Here is a 22,236-nt window from a genome sequence, read left to right as displayed (position 1 = left end):
CGGGGCATGTGGACACTCTGCCCCCCCAGGCAACCCTAGCACATGATGAGGGCATCGGAAAGGCCCATTTGTACCAGGCTAATATGAGTTAAAAGGGGTCTGAATAAGTTATAGATCTGTTAAAGATTTCTTGTTATAGATCTGATGCACACATTGAGCTATTGTAAAATATACAGAAGTTATGAAAAGAATTCTGAAGCTCCTCGTTTTAGATCAAGGAAGATGGGCTGAACCTATGCTGAATAGGGTTAAACACTTTCTAAAATCTGAAGTTTGCAGTTTAGGTCCTCTCTTGGATTCAGATCTGAGCCTGGATGCCCAGGTATCAGCTTTGGCCAAGAGTACATCTGCACACGATAACACATGCCTCGTTTACATCCCAATTCGATTACTGCAACACAATTTCCTTTGGACTGCCTATGGAAATTGTTTGGAAACTTCAGCAGGTCCAAATGCTGTGGGTTGGGCTGCTGACTAGATAAAATTTTGTACAAATAAAGAAATGAATTGTGAAAGTACGAACAGGAACTAAATACAGTGGACTCTTGTTATCTGCTGAGGTTTGGTTCCAAGATCCCCCATGTATAACAAAATCCATGTATGCTCAAGTCCCATTAAATATAATGACACAGCAAAATGGTGTCCCTTATAAAAAAATGGAAAATCAAGGTTTGATATTTGAAATTTATACTTTTTTTGAGTATTTTCAAACTGTATGCTTGAATCCATGTATAAAAAAACCCAAGGGCCAACTGTAATTAACTATTAAGTAACGTTGCTGCACTATAAAATGGATGGTGTAAATACTGGATGAGGTAGTACAGTGCACCCGCATTATACGTGGCTTTGAGCATATGTCCAAAGCTGTGTGGGGCACAAGGGGTGGCACTTCCCATTCACATGAATGGGGCTTGAGCATCCGCGTATTTTCCCTTATGCGGGGGGGGGGGGGTCCAGAATGGATCCCCCGCGTAAGAGAAGGGCAGACTGTAAATGAACAAAATGCATATTTTCCCACACATTTTTCCAGCTCAGTGTTTTAAATGAACAATTTGAAAAGCTCTGTAAAAGAGGCAAAAGACAATACCAGTTAGCGGCTCAAGGTGGAGTATGGTTGTGTTGCAAGAGAGCTAGGCATCTTGTGTTTATGATGTTTTCTAGCACTTTTTAAGCAAGTAGTGCTGCTAGCAAATGGTATCTTAGGTCCAAAACACACTGCAGAAATAATCCCGTTTGAGACTGCTTTAATTGCCCTGGCTCAACGTACAGAATTCTGGGATTTGTACTTTGATGAGACATTCAGTCTTCTGAGTCAGAGAGCTCTGGTGCCACAATAAACTACAGTTCCCAGGATTCCCAAGCACTGAGCCAGGGCTATTAAAGCACTCTCAAACTGGATTATTTCTGCAGTGTGTTTTGGAACAAAGAGAACTTTATACACTTCTAAGAAAATACATGTCTAATAACCATATGTGGCATTAAAAAGGCTGTAGAGGTTTTAAATTTCTAGATGCTACAGGATAGTGTTACAGTAATATGTCTCAGTCACCACAGATATTAGCATTAATTGCAATTACATTTTCCTGTTTGTAGTATTTAATTTGACATAAACTTTTACCTGAATTATGACTTTGGTTGCTACCCGATAAATATGCATAATCAGTGTAGCCAACTTTTCCCTGTGGGTAGTGTAAGGCATGAAAAATAATATCTATTTTGTTGTAATTACTGAAGGAAGCTGGCTTGGTTCAGGACAAAGTATTAAACGATGGAGATCTTCAGCAGCCCATAGAAAGGGCTTTTGGCATAAAATAATTCACTTGTCACCTTCAGTTTTGCTTATTAATAGCAATAAACACAGGGTAAAGAGTAATTGATGCCTTTGTTTTTTGCTGATTTTCATCTTTAATATTTTAAAAGTAAACAATCTTCCTGCCATTTTTCAACTTTCTCTTTTCCTTTTTGGTCAGACTACAAACAATTTATAGCAGTCTAAATACCCTAAAGGTACCCAATCCCATCTGATCTTGTATGCTAAACAGGGTCAGCTCTAGTTACTTCTTGGGTGGGAGATCACCAAGGAATACCAGGTGCTCTAGGCTATACTGTAGAGGAACGAAATGGCAAACCCACCTTTGAGTATTCCTTGCCCAAGAAAACCTTATGACATTCACGGGGTTGCCATACGTTGACAGTTGACTTGAAGACACATACACACACACAAACTAAAACAATTATAAAGCTATCGGAACAAAAGAAAATCTTCAAGTCGTTCAGGAAGATGTAGCTTGTTGACTACATAAAGACACGATCGTCCCAAGCACTTTCGGATACACAGTCGGCAGAGTTGGACAAGTCGAGGAGGGCCTGCAGCAAAATAAAAAAAATTAAGGGGGTGTAGGAATTCAGAATAAAGTATATATTAATGGAGAAAAAATACTGGTGGTTGACCCTGGGATAGTGAATCTAACTTGGGGCCCAAACAGACAGTCCAAAATAAAGCTGCTTCAGGTCAATTTGGAGGTATGCTGTTAAAATGATGCATGCATCCTAAGAGGCCGGAAGTCATGCCAAAGCCACGCTCCAGTCCTAAGGACTGGAGCACAACTTTGGCACAGCATGTGGCCTCTTAAGATGTGTGTGCCATTTAAACAGCATACTTCCAAAGTGACCTGAAGCAGCTTTATTTTGGTCTGCCTGTTTGGGCCCTTGGTCAAGTGCAAGTCATATACATGACTTGACCTTCCAGATATTTTTGACCTACCTATTCCACCAGCCCTACCAGCATAGTCAAGTATGAGAAATTGTGGGAGGTGTGATCTAAAATCATCTGGAGATTGGCAGTTTACATCTCTCATTTAATTCAGTACAGAAGCTGTTAAACCACTGTAAGCATAGCACATTTTAGGTATGACATGAATCTGATTATTACAATCTAGCCTAGACATTGATGAGGATGAAAATTTGAGCTATAGATCCAGAGTAGAGAAAATACAGCCTTTAATACCCTTCAAATTTACTTTTAGGATCTCAATCTCCACAAAGTTGGGGGGGGGGATTGTTTGTTTTTTACAAAAATGCTCCCATACCTCTGACAGGATAGGTGGGAGTAATGTCACCATGGGTTATTTTAAGGTGCCTCTGCACTTCAGAAATAATGCAGTTTGACACCACTTGAAGTATGCATCTACACTGTAGAAATAATGTGGTTTGATATCACTTTAAGTGCTGTAGCCCCATCCTATGGAATCCTTGGATTTATAGTTTTACAAGGTCTTTACCTTTCTCTGCCAAAGTGTGCTGGTGTCTCGCAAAACTACAAATCCCAGGAGTCTGTAGGATGGAGCCATAGCAGTTAAAGCAGTGTCAAAGCAGTGTTGGTGCACCCTTATACTCAGGAGATGCCTGTCTTTAACCAGAAAGTAAACCAGAACTTTTGGGGGTGGTAGGCATAACAAAGAGGTGTAGATAAACACCTTCAAGATCCTGCAGGGCAGGGGCCAAGTCCCCAGCCCCTGGCAGCTGTACACCCCTGACGTAGATGAACCCTACAATGTAAAGATTGCAATTTCCCATTTGGGAGGACTGTATACATCAATACATGCTTCCAGAGATTTAAAACACTACAAGAATAGTTTCCTCGATTTTCAGACATATGCTTTCCCTACTTCCTAATCTGTGCAAGCCTGATCTGATTGGGTCAAATCCTTTAATGGCTAGTCATGGATATTTATGCATCCAAACAAAACATAATAAATCAGTTAAACAATAAGGCTTAATCATTTGCAAGAAAGAAGATGAAGGGAAACCTTTGAACCTTACCTTCTCGAAGCAACAGTGCTCGTTCAACAGAACTATTTGGTGCAGCAAGATCAAGGGCACATTTATATTCAGAATTTCTGCACTTCAAGTTGGCCCCATAGTCTGTTAACAAGTTGATGATTTCCACACTAGATTTTCTAGCTGCTGCATGAAGTGGGGTATCCAGCCGCTTACCCAGGTCAACACTAGCTCCTGGGGGAGAATGCATTGAGATTAAAACAAACTGGTTAGCTCTACATGGATGCACAATGAAGCAAACTGAAAATTGAATTTCTGTCTTCAGTTTGTCCCTTATTGGTGTTGTGAAATAACTATTTACAGGTGGTGTAGTGGTTTGGATCTTAGGCAAGGACACTGGGAGACAAGAGTTTGAATTCCCCCTTATCTATGGAAACCCACTGGATGACCTTGGGTGAGTCACACTCTCTCATCCTTGGAGGCAAAGGCAAACATCTTATATGACTAAGTCTTGCAAAGAAACTCCTCTGATAGGGTTGCTGTAAGTCAGAGTTAACTTGAAGGTACATAATAATAACAACAACAAAATCCAAAACATCTTAGTGTTAAAGCTTTAGCTGAGAGAACAGGTATCAAATGGTAGCAACATGAGAAGTGACATTCAGGGAAAGTTGTCCATTCCAAACCAAATATATACTGTATCAAATACTGTAAACTAAAGGTTTTGATTATAAGAGACTTGTTTTAAACATCTTATAATTGTAAGTATTGAAACTTTTAAGATTATCATATGGGGGATGGGACAGTGATTGTCTTATCCTTCCTACATGATTGTGGGAAGGACTTTCATACAACATTGTGCTTATCAGGACACTGTCCCGTCTGAAAAGCACGAGTGACAGTGATCGCGTGAAAGCCTACCAAATGACATTGCACTAATCCTGTCATTGTCCTGTCATTGAAGTGGCATTGCCCCAGCATTTTTGCATTAATGGGAATTTGCATTAATGCGGTGCCACATCAATGACAGGATAATGACAGAATTAGCATGTACAATATGAAAGGCTTTCGCACAATCCCCCCCATCAATGGGATAAGGATGGGAGAGCGATCCCAACCTTGTTCCATCTGAGTGTGATAATCTTCATTGTCTCCAGATATGTAAAGGACTTCTGTGTTTTAAATGACTGAAAAATGTTAGATAGGCATGTATGTGTGCAAACAGGCATACAACACACATGCTTCACACAAAAAGAGGAAAAGGAGAACAGTAATTTCCTAATGAGAAAAATAAAATCAAAGAATGAGAACTGTCTGAGGGTGTACATACAAATGTCCCTCCCCAACACACACATACCTAGTTCCAAAAGTTTCTTGACACAATCTGTCCTCTGATGCACACAGGCCACGTAAAGTGGTGTTCCGTGCTGTGGATGTTCTTGGTCCATATCTACATTATTGTCTAAAAGGATCTCCATACACTCTCTGTGGCCTGTGTAAAGATAGATTGGAGATGAACTTGATGAACTATAATGCTGCAGGAGACACTCTTTAGTCCTGTATCATCAGACTTTCCTGAGCACATATTTGCACAATGCCAAAAAGAGAGAAGGCAGCCCAGTGCCATAGGTGCCTGGTGGCCTATAACCTATAGGTCAAGGGATTATGCAAAATAAAACACAGCTAGGTGTTGCAAACAAGAGTAACATGGCGTAAACTTTAGGAGAAGGCAAGGGGTTGCCTCTGTTATGTAAGAAATCCAAGATTCTGGTTTCTAACTATAATCATTCAAAATCGTGCTGTTACCTCTTTTGATAGATTCATGGATTGGTGAAGTGAAGTGATTCTCCAGCTGTGGCCTGGCACCATATTCAAGCAACATGTTGACACAAGCCGCACTGCCACTGCAGCAAGCATTAAACAGAGGTGTGATCCCATCTATGGTGGCTGCATTCACCTACAACACAGATCTAAGTCAGAACCGGGCAAAGAATGGATGCCGTTAGAGATCTAATCACATTGTATCAACGGACTCTCAAGAACTTGCTTCATTTTCCATACAAGATTATTAATACATTGCAGATCTTCCTCTGTTAAATTGATCAATATCGCAGTTATAGGAGAATGGTCAGAGATGTGTGCTAGAAAAAGGCTAATCTATGGATTCTGGAGGTGCTAAGAACCACAAAAACATCCTTGGGAAGTCATACTTTTCCAAACCCTGTAATAGAGAGAGAGGGTAAAGATAAATCCATGAGATGCTCTCTTGGGGCTTCCAATACCAGACATGATAAGATTATTGATCAATACATGGCACGTCCTTATTTTTTTTTTAAACCCATAGTAGGAGTAAGTAATCTTATGGAGACAAAATTTATTCCTGTGAAATATTTAATTTTTTTAAAGTTACATTAACATTTCATCAGACAGAATGGAAAAGTGGTTCATGGAGAGATCATTTCTACAATTATGATCCAGTGACTGTGGATTGTATGAATATTTTAATAAACCCATGCTTCTTCCATCATGGAACAATAAATAGGGCTTCCACAACTCACACAGACCTCCATATAGGACATCTTTCGGATGCACTTAGCTTTTGCAAGATAGCTGCATCACATGCCCCGCCCAGTACACACCCAGGTCCCAGGCTATTATTTCTGTGTGATTATTTTCTTCTGCAGTCAAGCCTCTGTATCCATGGATTCCTGAAACCATCCATAGGTTGAAAATATTCAAAATAATACAAAATAATTCCAAAATGCAAACCTTGATTTTGCAATTTTATATAAGGGACACCATTTTACTATGCCATTTTATATAAAGGGACTTTTGAGCATCCACAGATATTGATATCCATGGGTGTGAATGACAAGGGCAGACTATATCATGACTTCTTCATCTCAATGGCTGGTCTTGGTCTTAACCAAGGAAGGGGAAATACAGCCCTCAAATGTTGCTGGACTGTAATTTCTCTTTGTTTTAATTAGATGCAGTAATTTGTTTTAATTAGATGCAATATGCCTTTAATACAATGGAATCACTAGGAGGGTGCAAGTTTGTGAACCACACTAGGTGACAGCCCAAGGGGGTCTACACCCAGTGGGACTGGCACAGCAACTGGGCAAGCAAGAAAAGGCATTGCGTACTGTTCTTGTTTGCCCAGCAGCCACACGAGACCCCAAATGGCTATCCAGCACTGCACTACCACCACCACCCTACCAGCAGACCAAGCAGCCACACTGGATCCCAAACCACCGCCAGAGGCCACAGTACCACCCCCAAGCAGTAAGACATCACTGCACCCCCCTACACTGCATGACACCAAGCACAGGGACACCAACGCTTTGGTCCTATGCAGGAAGAAAGGTGGGATATAAATTAAATAAATAAAAATAAACTTGTAGCTATAAAATACAGACATTTGGGAAATCAGCATTAGGATAGGGGTAGTAATAACTGCAATCTTAAAAATATTGAGTGGATTATTTAGGGTTTTTTTGTTCCCCCCAAAAAGTAGCAAAAAGCTACAGTGTTTTTGTTTTGTTTTGTCTTGTCTTGTTTTTTTTGCCAGGAAGAGCCCTGCCAGACCACAAGAGGGGTCTATCTCATCAACAATTTGTATCTTGAGACAGCTTCTTGGATACCTGCAAGCAAGAGGGCACAAAATCAATTTTCTCAAGCAGTTGGTATTGAAAATTACACCGGCTTTAATTCCAGTTAGCTATCACAGCTAATAGACATTGATGGGCTGTCTTTCGTGAATTCCTCTAGGCTCCTTTTGTAGCCATGTCTGCTAAGGGCCATTGCCTCTTGATGTTACAGTGATTCCATTTTTATTATATTCACAGGTTGGACTTTTTCAGATTGTTCTCTCCTAGGTAGGAAAAAAACACGTTTTTCTCTTCAGTTTTGCCACATGTTATAAATCTCTATCTGGCTCACCTCCTATTTGATTACCTTTATTTCTAAGCTACAATGACAGAAATGTTTTAGCCTTTATTTATAGGAAAGGTACTTCATCATGGCTGCCTTCTTCTTCAATATTTTGAGCCTCATGATATCCTTTCAAGATGGGGGTGACTAGAACTGAAAACTGCAGTCAGAATTCTGTATCATTTACATTAAGTATGCTTAGCTGTGCAACCTCTCCTGGCCTGACCTGACACAAATGTCATTCACCCATGTGCCATTTGCTGGCAGAATGGGCCTCTTTCTCCCCATACAGTTGATGCCCAGTAAAGTAGGTTGGAAGGAGTTACAATTGTGGCACTAGTGTCACAATCATGACTAAGTAGCTATCATGAATATGAAACTGTAATGGATGAGTAAATCTTGGTCACTTGTTTCATATTCATGATCACTATTTATTGTGATACTATTGCCATCATCATAACTCCCTGCCAAACCTACTTTACAGGGCATCAGCTGCATGTGGAAAAAGAGGTCCATTCTGCAAGCAATCAGACTATAGGCGAATGATGCTTCTTCCATCATATACATAGCTAAATAGCTGATACCAAATTCCAGCCTATACTCTAGCAAAATGTGCTGCATCATAACAGATTATTACTCTAGCAAAAAAGATGGGAGCATAGGAGTAGCTCCCATCAATATCACATAATAACTTGATGATTATGACATGGCATCGCAATTATCCCATGAATAAAGAGGAATTCTAGCACCGCTTCTTATTCATGGAAAATCCCTGCTATGCTCCTGTCTTTTTTGCCATCTCCATAGTTTTCATGCTTCCTGTTATCCGTATAAATGTAAAGTTCAGATATTGAATACTTCACCTTTGATGATGACACTCCCATTAGTGTATAATGAATCCCCCTGCTCAGTCCCCTTTGAAAAAGAATACCTCATCATAATGAAAGGTGATGCATACTGTAGTACTCACATGAGCTCCATGTTCCAGTAACACTTTTGCACAAGCAACATGGCCACCCAGGCATGCCTCATGTAGGGCAGAAACACGGTCTATTGTAACAATGTTCACATTGAATCCCTAGAATTCAGAATAAAGTCATGTAAGTTTTCCAAATAACAACAAAAAGCATTATTCCAACTGCTCTATATTGTGATCATAGGGAGCCAGCTTAGTACAGTGGTTTCAGCAGTGCTGGGCTAGGACACTGGGAAACCAAGGTTCAAATCTCTGTGGGACCATACAAACCCACTGTGTGACCTTGGGCAAGTCACATTCTCTCAGCCTTAGAGGAAGACAAGGTCAAATCCGGTTTGAAGAAATTCTGCCAAGAATACCCCAGATAGGGTTGTCATAAGTCAGAAATGACTTTAAGGCATGCTACTACAACAATTATCATTTTTATAGTTCAGTAAAACTTCTCATTAAAACATAATTACAATGGTTACTTAATTTTTTTGATGATGATGATGATAAATTTAATCCAAGAGGTTTAACTCATGGGCCAGCCACTGTCTCTCTGTTTTACCTGCCCCATAGAATTTCTATGAGGATAAAATCTGGGGGCATGGTAATGAACAACATTTTGAGCTCTTTGGAGGAAGAACAGGGGAAGATGGAACAAAGAAGAGAAAGTTTAACACCACAAATTACTCTACATTGAAATCTGCTCACTAGTGTGAACCTATTTATAGTTATGCTTGCTATGACGGAAGGTTTAAATGACTGGACATCTGGTGAATAGGTGAAACAATGTGGATATTTTGTGTTAGTTAGCGGGCTTAGCTTTTCCCAGGGGGGTGGTTGGTATGGTGGTGAACCTGTGTAAGGACAGGCAAATACAAATTAGCAAAGCTGTCCATGAGTGCAGATATGTGTGCGGAGTGTGAGCAAAGATTGTGGAGAATTGAAAAATCATATGCTTCAGAAAAATAATATATTTTTAATATGGTAAGTATGCTGTATTTTGAAAAGATTGTTACATGATGCTTACATAGCTACTTTCTAGCTGACTTTTTCTCCTGCTCTCCATTAAAATAATGGCTTAAATCATGACTAAAGTAGACTCGTTGAATCAATGGGATTTGCCTATGTGTTGACTCACATTTAAACTATTGATTAAATGGGTCTACTCTAGTTGGGATTCACCAGCAGGATACCTGCAAATAATTTCACCATAGTATATTCCTGAAACAAATCTAGAAAACGATTCCATTTTGCTTAAAGATTTAGTTGAAATTATACACTAAATTTTAGAAGCAATATAACAATATCAACATTATTTGTTTTTACTCATGTGGATAAAGGTTAGTTTAACAAAGGAAGGGAATAAATTGCAGAAGCAAAACTACTATGATACCTAAGAAAATTTTACAGAGGTATTACAAATATATTTTCAAACATAATCATTTATGATTTGTCAGTGACTACTGACAATTAATCAGTGACAACACTAATCCAGAAATTGTAGATATTATGACAATGGAACCCTAAGCATATCCATGTAAGTCTGAATTCACTGGGACCACCAGGTTGTTTAGTATAAGACTGCATGATTTAGTTACTTGATTTGGAACTTTCTAGTAAATACAACTTTATCTTCAATTTTTAATTAATCTCAATAATTTAAACAAGATGGAGAGTACATGAAGTGTTTGTGGGGTGGCAAGCACTGCTCAGTTTACCTTGTATTAGTACATTTCACATTTTATTCATTTGTGTAGTTTGTAATATGATGTTGGAATATTTGTAAAAAATATATGCTTCATTAAGCATCAGAGGTCTTACCTGTGCTATCAAGGTTTTCAAAGACAGTAGGCGCCCTTGAAATGCAGCTTCATGAAGTGGAGATCTATCTGCCCATGAGCCTATGAAATAAGGTTGTTTAAAATAATTGTAACAAACAGAAATGTAGAGAAGCAAATATATTGTCAGATTTTCTTTATGAGATGACATTGTTTTGGCAATTCTGGAAGGCAAATAGCACCCTCAAGTCTTATCCTTCCTCTGAATAATATGTAGGTCCTTGCCTCAACTTGGCAGTTTCTGATTATGGTGTGTGTGTGTGTGTGTGAGTGTGTGTGTGTGTGTGTGTGTGTGTGTGTGTGTGTGTGTGTGTGAAAGAGAGAAAGAGTGCAGATATACTGCCTTAACATATAAATGATCTTATATTTTATTGCAGTAGAGAGGAATTTGACACAAAACTATCATTTTCATGTGTTTTCCATCTAATTCCATTTTTGCACTCCATTCACAGTCTCATATGTCTTCCATTTACTCACCCACATCTTTCCCCTTTAACCTGGGAATAGTAATATACTACATTGCAAGATAGCTCTTTAAAATATAAATTGCTTTAAAAGGATGACTGAAGCACTGTATAAAAATACTTATACCTGTAATAAAGAACACTAACACTAGAACATTATAGTAATATAACACTACAGGAATATAGAGTTTAGTTCAAGGGAAGTAATAGTGCCATTCTGTTCTGCTTTGGTGGAATATTGTGTCTATTTTTCAGCACCACAATTCAAGATCAAGAAGGATATGAAAGGATGAGAGGTGTCTAGAGGAGGGCAACCAAAAAGGTATTTTTAATGGTATCTCTTGAAACCATGTCCTGAAGGGTGGCTTAGGAAGCTGGATAGGTTTAGCCTGGAGAAGAGAAGGTTAAGAGGTGACATGACAGTCATGTTTAAATATTTGAAAAGGTGTCGTGCTGAAAATGGAGCAAGCTTGTTTTCTGCTGCTCCAGAGAATAGGGCATGGAGTAATGGATTGAAACTACAGGAAAAGAGATACCACCTCAACATTAGGAGGAACGTCCTGACAGTAAGAGCTGTTTGATAGTGGAACATAATCCCTCGGAGTATGATGGAGTCTCCTTCTTTCGAGGTCTTTAAACAAAGGCAGGACAGCTATCTTTTTGGAAGTGTTTTGGTTATGTCTTCCTGCATAGCAGGGGGTTGGACTAGATGGCTCTTGAGTTCTCTTCCAGCTCAATGATTCTCTGATTCTAAGAACCAACCAAATACATAAATAATATTAAGAATATAAACTAAGCTAGGTATGGCCAATCTTTGACTCCTAATGTCAAAGGAACTCCTTGTATCACTCCCTCTCTCTCCCTAATGATATCCATGCCTCAGGAAACACCTTCTAGCCTGTTTCTCCTCCTAGGTTTTGACAAGGGGGAACCTGACTTCCTTTTACTGTTTGTGCCTGAACTTTGAAGGCTAAAAGAAGGAAATTTAAAAATAACCAGAATGTATTGTGGTCAGAAGATAACTATAAGGCCTAAAGGAAAATAGTTCACTTAGGGCCTAAGCAGAAGAACACAATACCCTGCTTCTGAACCAGGTTAGTCTACAGGCCAGTGTGACAGTGGGCAAGTGTTTACGCTGCTACCGTGTCATGGACCTACTGCCACTGCCTTTTACCTGCTGCTGCTGCATCTTTTCTGAAGACACCCTGCACAACCCATAAGGTAGAAACAAGGCACCTGACTACACCCACATGGCCAGGTAACTCCTTCTGACATCAGAGACTGCCGCGAGGACATTCAGAAAAGATGTGATAGCAGATGTAGGTATGGGGCAAACTCAGTGTCAAACAGCCAGTAATTTTGGAGCCGATTAAGGCCCCTTTGTGCTGGGATTAGTCCTGGATAACTGATCCCAGTCCAGGGCTAATTGCCTGCATCGTCCACACAGGACAACACTAGGCCAAGGATAATATAGGCCATTTGGCCCATGAAAACAGGCCCTTAAACATAGAAAATGTTGCAGGCTTCTAGTGATTTGAAGTTAAGTTAAACAAGTACAAACCTTCTGAGCCATATTCCAAAACATCTTGACTTGTTCTATTGGTATAACAACTAGAAGACATGAACAAGATGCTAAGAATAATTGTAATGTACATAGTTTGGAAACAATGTTTGCTCCGTATCTTGTATGTATGTCATTGACTGTTGTTGTCCAATTGCTGCCACTTCTTGGGGTTTTTTTTAAAACATTCTATACAATGTTGTTTTCATTCATTGTTTGGTGTGGAACCCTGGGCTTTCAAAACAGAATCTACCCAGCATTGGGACAGTACAGACCGAAACGGCCGGCTGGAGTCACCCGTTTTAACTTCGGAAGGACACTGCAGTTGCCAAACTGTGTGGTGTCCTTCCACAGTAAAAAGACCCCGGTTCTTCCATGTTCTTTTTGTGGCCATTGGCACACTCGTGACGTACGCAACGTGCAGCAACATGCAGAAGCTGTGTGGCGTCGGCGTCATCATGGTGGCTCCCATGTGGACAGGATGTCACTATAATGACGCCACCCGTATGGACTAGGGTTACGGAGCATGTGGTTGCCATGCACTCTGGAACCCTAGTATCTGCGTCGGCATGCCACTTTTGGCAGATGTGTTTCAGACCACAGTGTCATTAAATAAACTGTTGACATCAGTCTACTATCAGATTCCATTCAGTTAAATAAAATTCACTTTTAATTACTTAGCTGTACTAGCCGAAACCAAAAAAACAAACCAGAATCTTACTGTAACAACAAAGAAGGAGCTCCATGGGAACAAGAGGGAGAAATGTGTTTATTAATTTTAATGAATGAGAATTAAGCCCACCAGGAATTTGAAATTGTGTACAGTTTAATTAGGTAATAATAATGCTTGATGTTTAGTTTGATAATGACTCTCAATGGACTGGATATGTAGTTACTAAATAAAGGTTTTCTGCATTTTAACTACTGAAACCCAAGTTTCTGAACATGGTATCCTGCTGGATTTGTCAGGGTACTTCCATAGAAATCTGCTCTGGCTTTTATTCCAGGTTTGACAGAAGCTATACAAGGGATTGAAGCTATATGGGAGATAGAGTGTGTTCACTTGGATAGTTCATTTGAAGGCTGGAATAAAAATCCAAGCGGATTTGCCATAAATCTTACATGGAAGCCAACTACTGCCCCAGAGGAGGGACTGAAAATTTTCATGGTTTCAACAGAGTAATTTAAATGATAGGATTTGAAACCTTCCATAATATCACAAGAAAAGCACGCGTAGCTTAAAGAATTTTCACACTTAATAAATTTATTTGGCATTTTGATGGCATAAAGTAGACACAGAATAATGCACACATTGTAAAATGTAAAGGCTAACAGTGAGTACAACTGAGAAATTCTCAATTGGTAAAATGCATACATGAAGTAAAATGTGTAAGTAAGATGTGTATATTAGTTTAAATTCATAAATAAATGCTTATATAAGGACAATACATTAAAATATGCTTCTGCTGAAACATGAAGGCTGATATCCTTTGAATGCAGTAAGAATCAACCCTACTGTGGTTTACTTCTGAGTAAACATGCATAGGATTGCCCTGTAAATGGATGCCTTCTTTTTGTGGTAACACTGGTCAGTCGGAGCCAAATCTAGGTCACATTAAGCAAAAATCCACGTTCACTTTAGCCCTTAATTGATGCAGCTTCAGCTTGAAGTAACTGGATTCTGAATCTCTCTGTTCAAATATCTTTATGTTCTTAAGCCAGTAAACTCAAAAAAGCAAATATTACCTTACTTGTGACACTGTAAACAAGTAGTGTGCTAAACTACACATTAGTGCAACATGTGATAGTTTAAATATAACAGTGAAAACAAGAACGTTCCCAACCTATAAATAACTGTGCATGCCGTATTGCTGTAAGTACAACCTTCATACATATGGCCACCTAATTTCTTTTCATAAAACATTTCTATGAAAACATACCTCCCTGAAACATATGACAAATGTAATTCCCATAAACTGCATCTCTTACTTCTTCAGGTACTGAAGGCATTCCAGGAGGGGGAAAGCTTTTTAAAAGGTCCTGAAGGTCTAGCACGTCTAGCTCTTCTTTTAAATGGTGTTGCTTTAAAGCTTAACAGTAATCATGAACCTGTAATCTAATTGGGGCAGAAGTAAAGTAGTCAGGAGGACTCTGTCTTGAAAGATGATACTGTATAGACAGAGATGTAAGAAGGAACATAGCAGACAAAAAGATGGTAGAGAGCTGACATCTTTGTGTGTGTGCATGCTTAATGTGAAGATTTAAAAATTATATGAATGAAAAACTTGTGTGTATGTATGTGTGTGTGTTTATTTATTTATTTGTGTAAAAATAAAAAGGCCTTCAGTGAGACAAACTGGTGTGTTATAAAATATATACGGTATAAAAACATTCAGTGACTGGTAGGACTGCAGTCTAGCCTATGTACAGAATGATTTAGCATCACTAGAAAATCCAGATAGAATTGTTGCCTGAGTTGATTATGTGATTTGTGAGTTCAACCATAAGTCTAACTGGCACCACTTACAGTCTTACAGTCTTTAAAATTTGTTTCACATATGCAAGGTGAAGCAAACACAGCCATTTTCTGGGGAAAGACAAAGTTGGCTGAGTCCTGAACGTAGAAGAAAATGTTCAGGATCTAAATAGACCCAAATTAATTCATAAATATACATTCTACAGGTGGAAAATGACCTCCCTCCAAAATTCAGAGTTTGTTTGGGAGTTACCCAAAGTAGCTTATGATTTGGTTCCAAGACCTTAGTACAGTTTTCCGTTCAGTCCCATTAGTCAACACATCCAGTTGGACTATTTGCACTCAGATGTGAATTTTTTAAATAGCATAACAGACAGAGAAAAACATTTTATTTCAGTAATGAAGAGAATATAATACTCTCTCAACAGCATGTGGACCAAATCCTTAATCCCCCCCCCAAAACCTCCTTTAAAAGTCTTCAGTCCCCATTTTAAAAAAAAACAGAAAAATTGTCTGAAATCCACCACAAGAACATACATTATTTCTACCGTACAATCAGCTCAGTCTTTCAGATGGCCAAAAACAGCCTCTATACACACACACACACACACACACACACACACACACACACACACACAGAGTCAGTCTTTCAGTCAACCACTGATGGATTGAAAGTATTAAAAAAATATAAATTCCAAAAGGCAAACTTTGATTTTGCTATTTTATACTGTATAAGAGACACCATTTTACTACGTCACTGTACTGAATTGAGCTTGAGCATCCATGGAGTTTAGTATCCACAGGTGATCCTGGAATCAACCCTTGCAGCTACCAAGGGCATTTTTATATATAAAAATGAAATGAAATGAAATAAGCAAAATTGAAAGTCATTTCTAGTTTTGCATCAGCATTATTTTCAGCATCAGTGAAATCCACTGTGGAACAATGAGCAAACATTGAAGTTTATCGCACTGGGGTTAAAACGTTCCCCGGTGCATTCTAATGTGCACGCACGAGGCCGCACACGGAACATGATGGGAACGCGATGGGGCCCAGAACCTCATTTTACCGCACAGCAGAACGCCGCCTTTGCCAGCGGGCGTTCCCATCGCATTCCCATTGAGTTTCAGAGGGCACCATTTCTGGAAATGCTTTGAAACAGTTTCCAGAAATGGCGCCCTCTGGAACTCAATGGGAACACAATGGGAACGCCTGCCAGCAAAGGCGGCATTCCGCTGTGTGGTAAAATGGGGTTCTGGGCCCCATCGCATTCCCGTCACGTTCCGTGCGCGGCCCTGTGCGTGCACGTTAGAACCGGGGAATGTTTTAACCCCAGTGCGATAAACTTCATTGTCTCCTGCCCCAGCACAGTTGCACTCCTTGCTTAAAATTGTGGTATACAGTCATAACCTGATTTCTTCTGACACAGATTTATTGACTTCACTAGGACACATCATTTATACTTATAATGATGTTGCAGAAAAGTGAGTCCTCATTAAGAAAGCTACTTTGAGTCTCATATTTATATTTTACTATGTGATCCACTGTTTATATTTGTAAGGCTAAAACAAACTCTTAGGGAAGAAGCAAGCAATAAAAAAGATTTCTGATTAAGCAAATTTATATTAAAATGAAATGTCATTTATGTGTTACCTTAATATGTTTATAGTCATAGGCAGCCATAAACTACTGGTCCCAACTAGACTAGACTCAATGAATGAATTGCTGAATAATAAGTTAACACTGAAAGCAAATCCCATTAATTCAAATAGCTCTGATTGAGGGTGTATTTACGGCCTGGTACATACCGTCCCTTTAAGACACCCTCATCATATGCTAGGGTTGCCTCGGAGCAGGGCTTCCACATGTCCCTCAACCATAGCATGTGACGAGGGCGTCAAAATGGTGGTACCCTGTACACACAGGCGCCGCCATTGTTACGCAAGCGCTGCGCAGCATCTGCATGATGCTGCGTAGCACTTGCTTAATGAGTGCGCCAGTGGTGCACTGTGGCACACTTATTACACCACCACCACACCACCATTTTTGTGGGTTCTTTTTTCACCTGTGGGAAGCTTCGCCATTTGGTGGCTGAGACTTCCCTCCGGTGGAAAACCAGGTGCCGGCAGGCCACCCTTTTTGGGCGGTCTGTATCCCGCCTACATTGCAGAATTAAAGCAGTTTGACACCACTTTAACTGCCATGACTCTGTCATACAAAATCCTGAGTTTTGCAGTTTGGTAAGCCAGTGTGATGTAGTGGCTTCAGTCTTGGACTATGACTCTGGAGACCAGGGTTCAAATTCTGGCTCAGCCATGAAAACCCACTGGGTGACTCTGGGAAAGTCACATTCTCTCACCCTTAGAAGATGGCAATGGCAATGGCAAACTCTCTGCATGATAGGGTTGCCTTAGGGCAGGTCTGAACAACTTGGTAGCAGGCAAGGGACAAAATTTAATAGGGCTAAACTTCTTTGGGCTGCAGCTAGACTTTTAGTGTAGTGGTTCAAAATTCAATTTTGGCGATTTAAGTACAGTGGCATAATTTTCCTGTTATAATAAAAAGCCATAGAAAGATGGAGTCACTTTGGTTAAAAGAAAAGCTTTTAAAATGAGGCTTAGAAACTAGAGGGAACTAGAGCATAAAGTAATAAGTGCATTGTGACCTGTAAGGAGCTGGCACCAGCAGAAGTAGACATAACACACAACTTAGATAAAAATGCAACTGTTGAAGGTTAAAGGGAAGGTTACTGAAATCTACTAAATTCCTGAGGAAGGGGTAAGGAGTGATGATGCAGTTATTAATATATGCATAATTCTCTGTCTTGATTGTAAGAATTCTGTATGTTTAAATTGTAATTAACCAATGAGATGTGATGGAAAGTTTCTTTGTGTAATTGACTATAAAATTAAGCCATCTTGTCTTGTTCTGGGCCTCAATTTTGGAACTTTGAAATCCACTGAGGACATTATTCTTTGCTGGTTTTAAGAATAAAACTGGAATTTTCAACTTTCTGGGTCCTTTGCCAATTCCTGGTTTCGTCCGTGGACCTGTGGCTTTGTGAGAGAAGGCCCCAGGTTCCTAAGGTTCCCATGGTTTTTATTATTAAATTGAGAGTTATCTATAACATTAGAAGTTCACTTTCCAAGTTTTCACTTGAGGGGTGAGCGTTCGCCTGGCCTCTGTCACCACTGCCCAGCTCTTTTCCTTTACAAAGGCTCATTTGTAAAGTGCTATATAAAACCTATATAAATAATTAAATATAATAATAATAATAATAATAATAATAATAATAATAATAATAATTTTCCGGGAGAAAGCTGGGCAGCAAAGGAGCCTTGGGTTCTAAAGTATAGATGCAGACTGAAAGAAAGAAGCTGGTAGCATGAGCTTTTTTGAGCCTACTTCCTCAGATGCATGAACTTTCAGTTAGTCTCAAAGGTGCTACAAGATGGGTAGAGGTGCCTTCGGCAGCCGCAGCCTTCAGAATCCCACGTAGCTGTTACCTGGTGGGACTCCAAAGACACTGCCATCCCCCAACCCAGGCCTTTAGAGTGAAAGAGAGGGAAAATGAACAGAGGGGGGTTTCCCCACTCCAACTTTATGCTATGTTCTTGTGGGATAAGCTGGCATGGCAAAGTGATTTAAGCATTGGGCTATATCTGGAAACCAGGGATCGAATTCCTGCTCCACCATCAAACCCGCTGGGTCACCTTGGGCAAATCACATGCTCTCAGCCTCAGGGGATGGCTCCTCTGAACAAATCTGGCCAAGAAAAACCCATGATAGGTTTGCCTGAGGGTCACCGTAAATCAGAAACGACTTGAAGGCACACAACAATGACAACAACAATGCTTCAAGAAAGAGCCAGTGTGGTGCAGTGTTTTGAGCATAGGACTATGACCCTGAAGATCAAGGTTTGAATCCCTGCTTGGCCACGGAAACCCACTGAGTGATGTTAGGCGAGTCACATTCTCTTGGCTTCAGTAGGAGGCACTGGCAAAAACCACTTCTGAACAAATCTTGCCAAGAACCCCGTGATAGATTCACCTCAGTGTTGTCAAACATCAGAAACTACTTGGAGGCATACAACAACAACAAGAAAGCCCCAATAGGAAAGCCAGAGTGTTGTAAAAGTTTAAAAATTGGAGACCAAGGTTTGAATCCCCTCTCAGCCCACTTGGTGACCTTTGATAACTCACACTCTCTCAGCCTCAGAAGAAGGAAAAAGCCCTCTCTGAACAATTCTTGCCAAGAAAAATGTGATTAGGTAAATTGGCTTAAAGGCACACACCAATGCCCCATTAACCTTAATGGGCTGCACCACCACACCCCACATTAGAAGAGGCTGCTAGGGGGGCTGTGCCTTCTGAGTCCCGTGGGGCAGAAGCCAGAAAACAACTGGGAGGCACGCAACAGAGCTCTCTGACAGACGAGGCTACAAATCCCAGGATTCTGTAGGACAGAGTCATGGCAGTTGAAGCATTGTCAAACTGCTTTAATTCTGCAATGTGGATGCACCCTTAGTTGGAATTAGTAATTTGATTTAGGGCTTTAAATAGATGACTCGTAAAAAGCTGGGGTGGAAAGTCCACTAGAAGGCCATCATATCCACCCCTCTGGCGCCAGGCCCAAGTCCACCCACTTGTAGGAAAATTGTAAACAGACTGTCTGACCCAGAGAGCAGAGACAATCAGAAGGAATTGCACCAAGCCAAGCTACAATTGACAATTGGTTAAGCAGGCACTGAACTTTTCTCAAGTGTCTTCTTTCATACTCTAAATCTTTTGCATCGCTGCACTCTGGTTATGTAATACAAGACTGTGTTAAACAAATAAGGATATTTTGTTTAAGTTGCATTGCTACAGAATTGTTATTAAAAACAAGCATTCATAACAGTATTTCCAACCCAAATATAATAAAGTTCTTATTAAAGTGCATATTTTCCCCTTTTTATAAATTTACTTAAACTTTATCTCAGTTTTAGTTGCAAAAGCATGTGTGTAAATAGGATTTTCAGCCTCAAATATGATAACAGAATCATTAGACAACATTTCTGTATGTAAAGCATACTATATCTGAGTTACTAAATATAATCTATGTGTGTGTAAGCATTTTACCTGGGGCTATTCCATAGATTTCTTCAGCTATCCTGGCAGCCTCTTTCCTGTTCCCTTTCACAATATAGAAATGGGTTAGTAATGCCAAAGAGATTTTGATTAAGAGTTTGAAACAAAACAAAGCAAAAATGGCAAAATAAATGTTATTGAAAGCATAGAGTATCGTACTGCCCTCCATTTTGGTTTGCCCTTTGTGTAAGTTCACACATCTGCTAAGTTACAGTTCACTATTATTGGTATCATATGACATCTATTTTGAACCTTCGAGCAGTTTATGTTCCTCAGTTGCCAAAAATACACCCTGTTTTTTTTTTAATCACAGGCAAGCTATTGATATCAAATAACAATGCTTAGGATTAAAAACACTGAATGTTTTTCTGTGCCTGAATTAAATAACACAGCCTGTGCAAAAGTAACATAAAAGATGGCAGGGAACACATAAGGGAAATCTACCAGACAAATAATAAAAAACAAATTAACTGCAAGTTTTTTAAAAATGGCACAAGAAGTTTAGGTATTCAGTTTAGGTATGTATTATATCTCAACTTGGCTGAAATCTCCGTATCTTTTTAATAGCCACATTGACTTTTGCAACCCAAACTATACAGGTCAAGTCTCCCTTATCCAAAATGCTTGAGACCAGAAGTGTTGTGGATTTTGGACTTTTAAAAAATTTTTTAGAATACCTGTAATAGCATAGACACACATAATGAGATATCTTGGAGATGGGACCCTGAGTCTAAGCCCAACATTTGTTTATGTTTCATATACACCTTATACACATAGCCTGAAGGTAATTTTATATATTATTTTTGATAATTTTGTGCATGAAACAAAGTTTGTGCACACTGATCCATTAGAAAGCAAAGGTATCACTATCTAAGCCACCCATGAAAAAAGTTTTCGTCTTTGGAGTATTTCGGATTTTAGAATTCGAAATCAGTATTTTGATCTTAAATCTTTAGAAATACCATTCATTGGCCATGGGGTATAGCATCATCTATGTAAAATCTTAATCATATGCTCCTTAATATATGCTGAGACAGAATGCAGGAGACTCATTCCATATTTGTTTTGACATTTGCTAACTTTACATTCATCTCTCAAACTATTTTAGTACCTCTATGACAACTGTGAGTGGAATTGATCAGCAAGTCATAAATTTTAGATGTTACTCCTTTAACACTATTTATTTAATAGTAAGATCCTCGAAGGAGTTTATTGCTTTTGTGCCACATACCCCAACAGATGTATTAGAGATGAAATGGGTCACCCAGAAAGTCTGAAGCCACTGAACTGAAACCACTGAACTGATATACCTTCTAATTTGTTGCAAGTTTGTAACTTAGATCTAGGTTCTGATCCTATATATAAATCCATAATCTATATAAGTGATTTACTTTCCATTCCCTACACTATGTTCATTTCTCTGGACTATAAAAAAATGGGTGGCTCAAAAAGGGAATAATTGGTGACAGTAAAAAGATGAAACATTTTGTTCACATCTTCCAAATTTTAGAGTAGTTCCTCAAAAAAGGATTCTCAAATTAGATAAATACATTATTGTTAATAGGCAGAAATGGAATACCCTCTAACCTATTTAGGTTAGTCTTGCTTACCTCTCAACAAAACCATGTTTTGGATGAATCATCCCTTAGCTTTATAATCAGCTGGTGTATTTGAAAGGCTGTTTAATAGTATGCCAAATTTAGAATCTCCAAACCCCCATTTTGTTCCTTTAAAAATAAAGTGATTCTGACATAAAGATAGTTGAAGCTGGAGGGCCAAATTACACATGATAGTCAGGTGCATATTTGAATTTAACTACAGGTTTTAAGAAGTGCAGCTGACATGTTTAGGGGCAGCTTAATGATCAGAGAAGAGCTCGGGAAGAAATTTTACTTATATTATTATTATTATTATTATTTATTAACCTTTATTTATAAAGCGCTGTAAATTTTTATCTCCTCCACTTGGGGTGGAGGAGATAAAAAAAAGATTCTGCTTGATCTAAGGGGGTTATAGGATGGGAGAGAAGTGACATTATTGTCTGTAGCTCTCTTGTACCAGATGAGAAGCAGCAATGACAAACAAGAG

At 39.3% G+C, this 22,236-nt stretch overlaps 1 protein-coding gene across 2 annotated transcripts; it reads right to left on the bottom strand.

Moving 5' to 3' along the window:
• Window positions 1–1,443: 1,443 nt before the first annotated feature.
• Window positions 1,444–20,317, bottom strand: ASB11 (ankyrin repeat and SOCS box containing 11). Of its 2 annotated transcripts, none has more exons than XM_042460677.1 (7): window positions 20,140–20,317; window positions 10,502–10,581; window positions 8,687–8,794; window positions 5,587–5,737; window positions 5,138–5,272; window positions 3,823–4,014; window positions 1,444–2,367 (listed from the first exon to the last, which is right to left on the bottom strand). In XM_042460677.1, the coding sequence occupies exons 1-7, from the start codon at window positions 20,315–20,317 to the stop codon at window positions 2,243–2,245; spliced, it is 969 nt and encodes a 322-aa protein (XP_042316611.1). In that variant the 3' UTR covers window positions 1,444–2,242. The 2 variants fall into 2 exon arrangements, with proteins under 2 accessions (XP_042316611.1, XP_042316612.1); XM_042460678.1 differs by lacking the exon at window positions 20,140–20,317 and adding an exon at window positions 14,484–14,631 and having other exon boundaries at window positions 1,445–2,367.
• Window positions 20,318–22,236: the final 1,919 nt, after the last annotated feature.

The sequence above is a fragment of the Sceloporus undulatus genome, chromosome 3, assembly GCF_019175285.1.
Source record: "Sceloporus undulatus isolate JIND9_A2432 ecotype Alabama chromosome 3, SceUnd_v1.1, whole genome shotgun sequence".
NCBI classification, from domain to species: domain Eukaryota; kingdom Metazoa; phylum Chordata; class Lepidosauria; order Squamata; family Phrynosomatidae; genus Sceloporus; species Sceloporus undulatus.
This window is presented reverse-complemented; position numbering and strand designations above follow the sequence as displayed.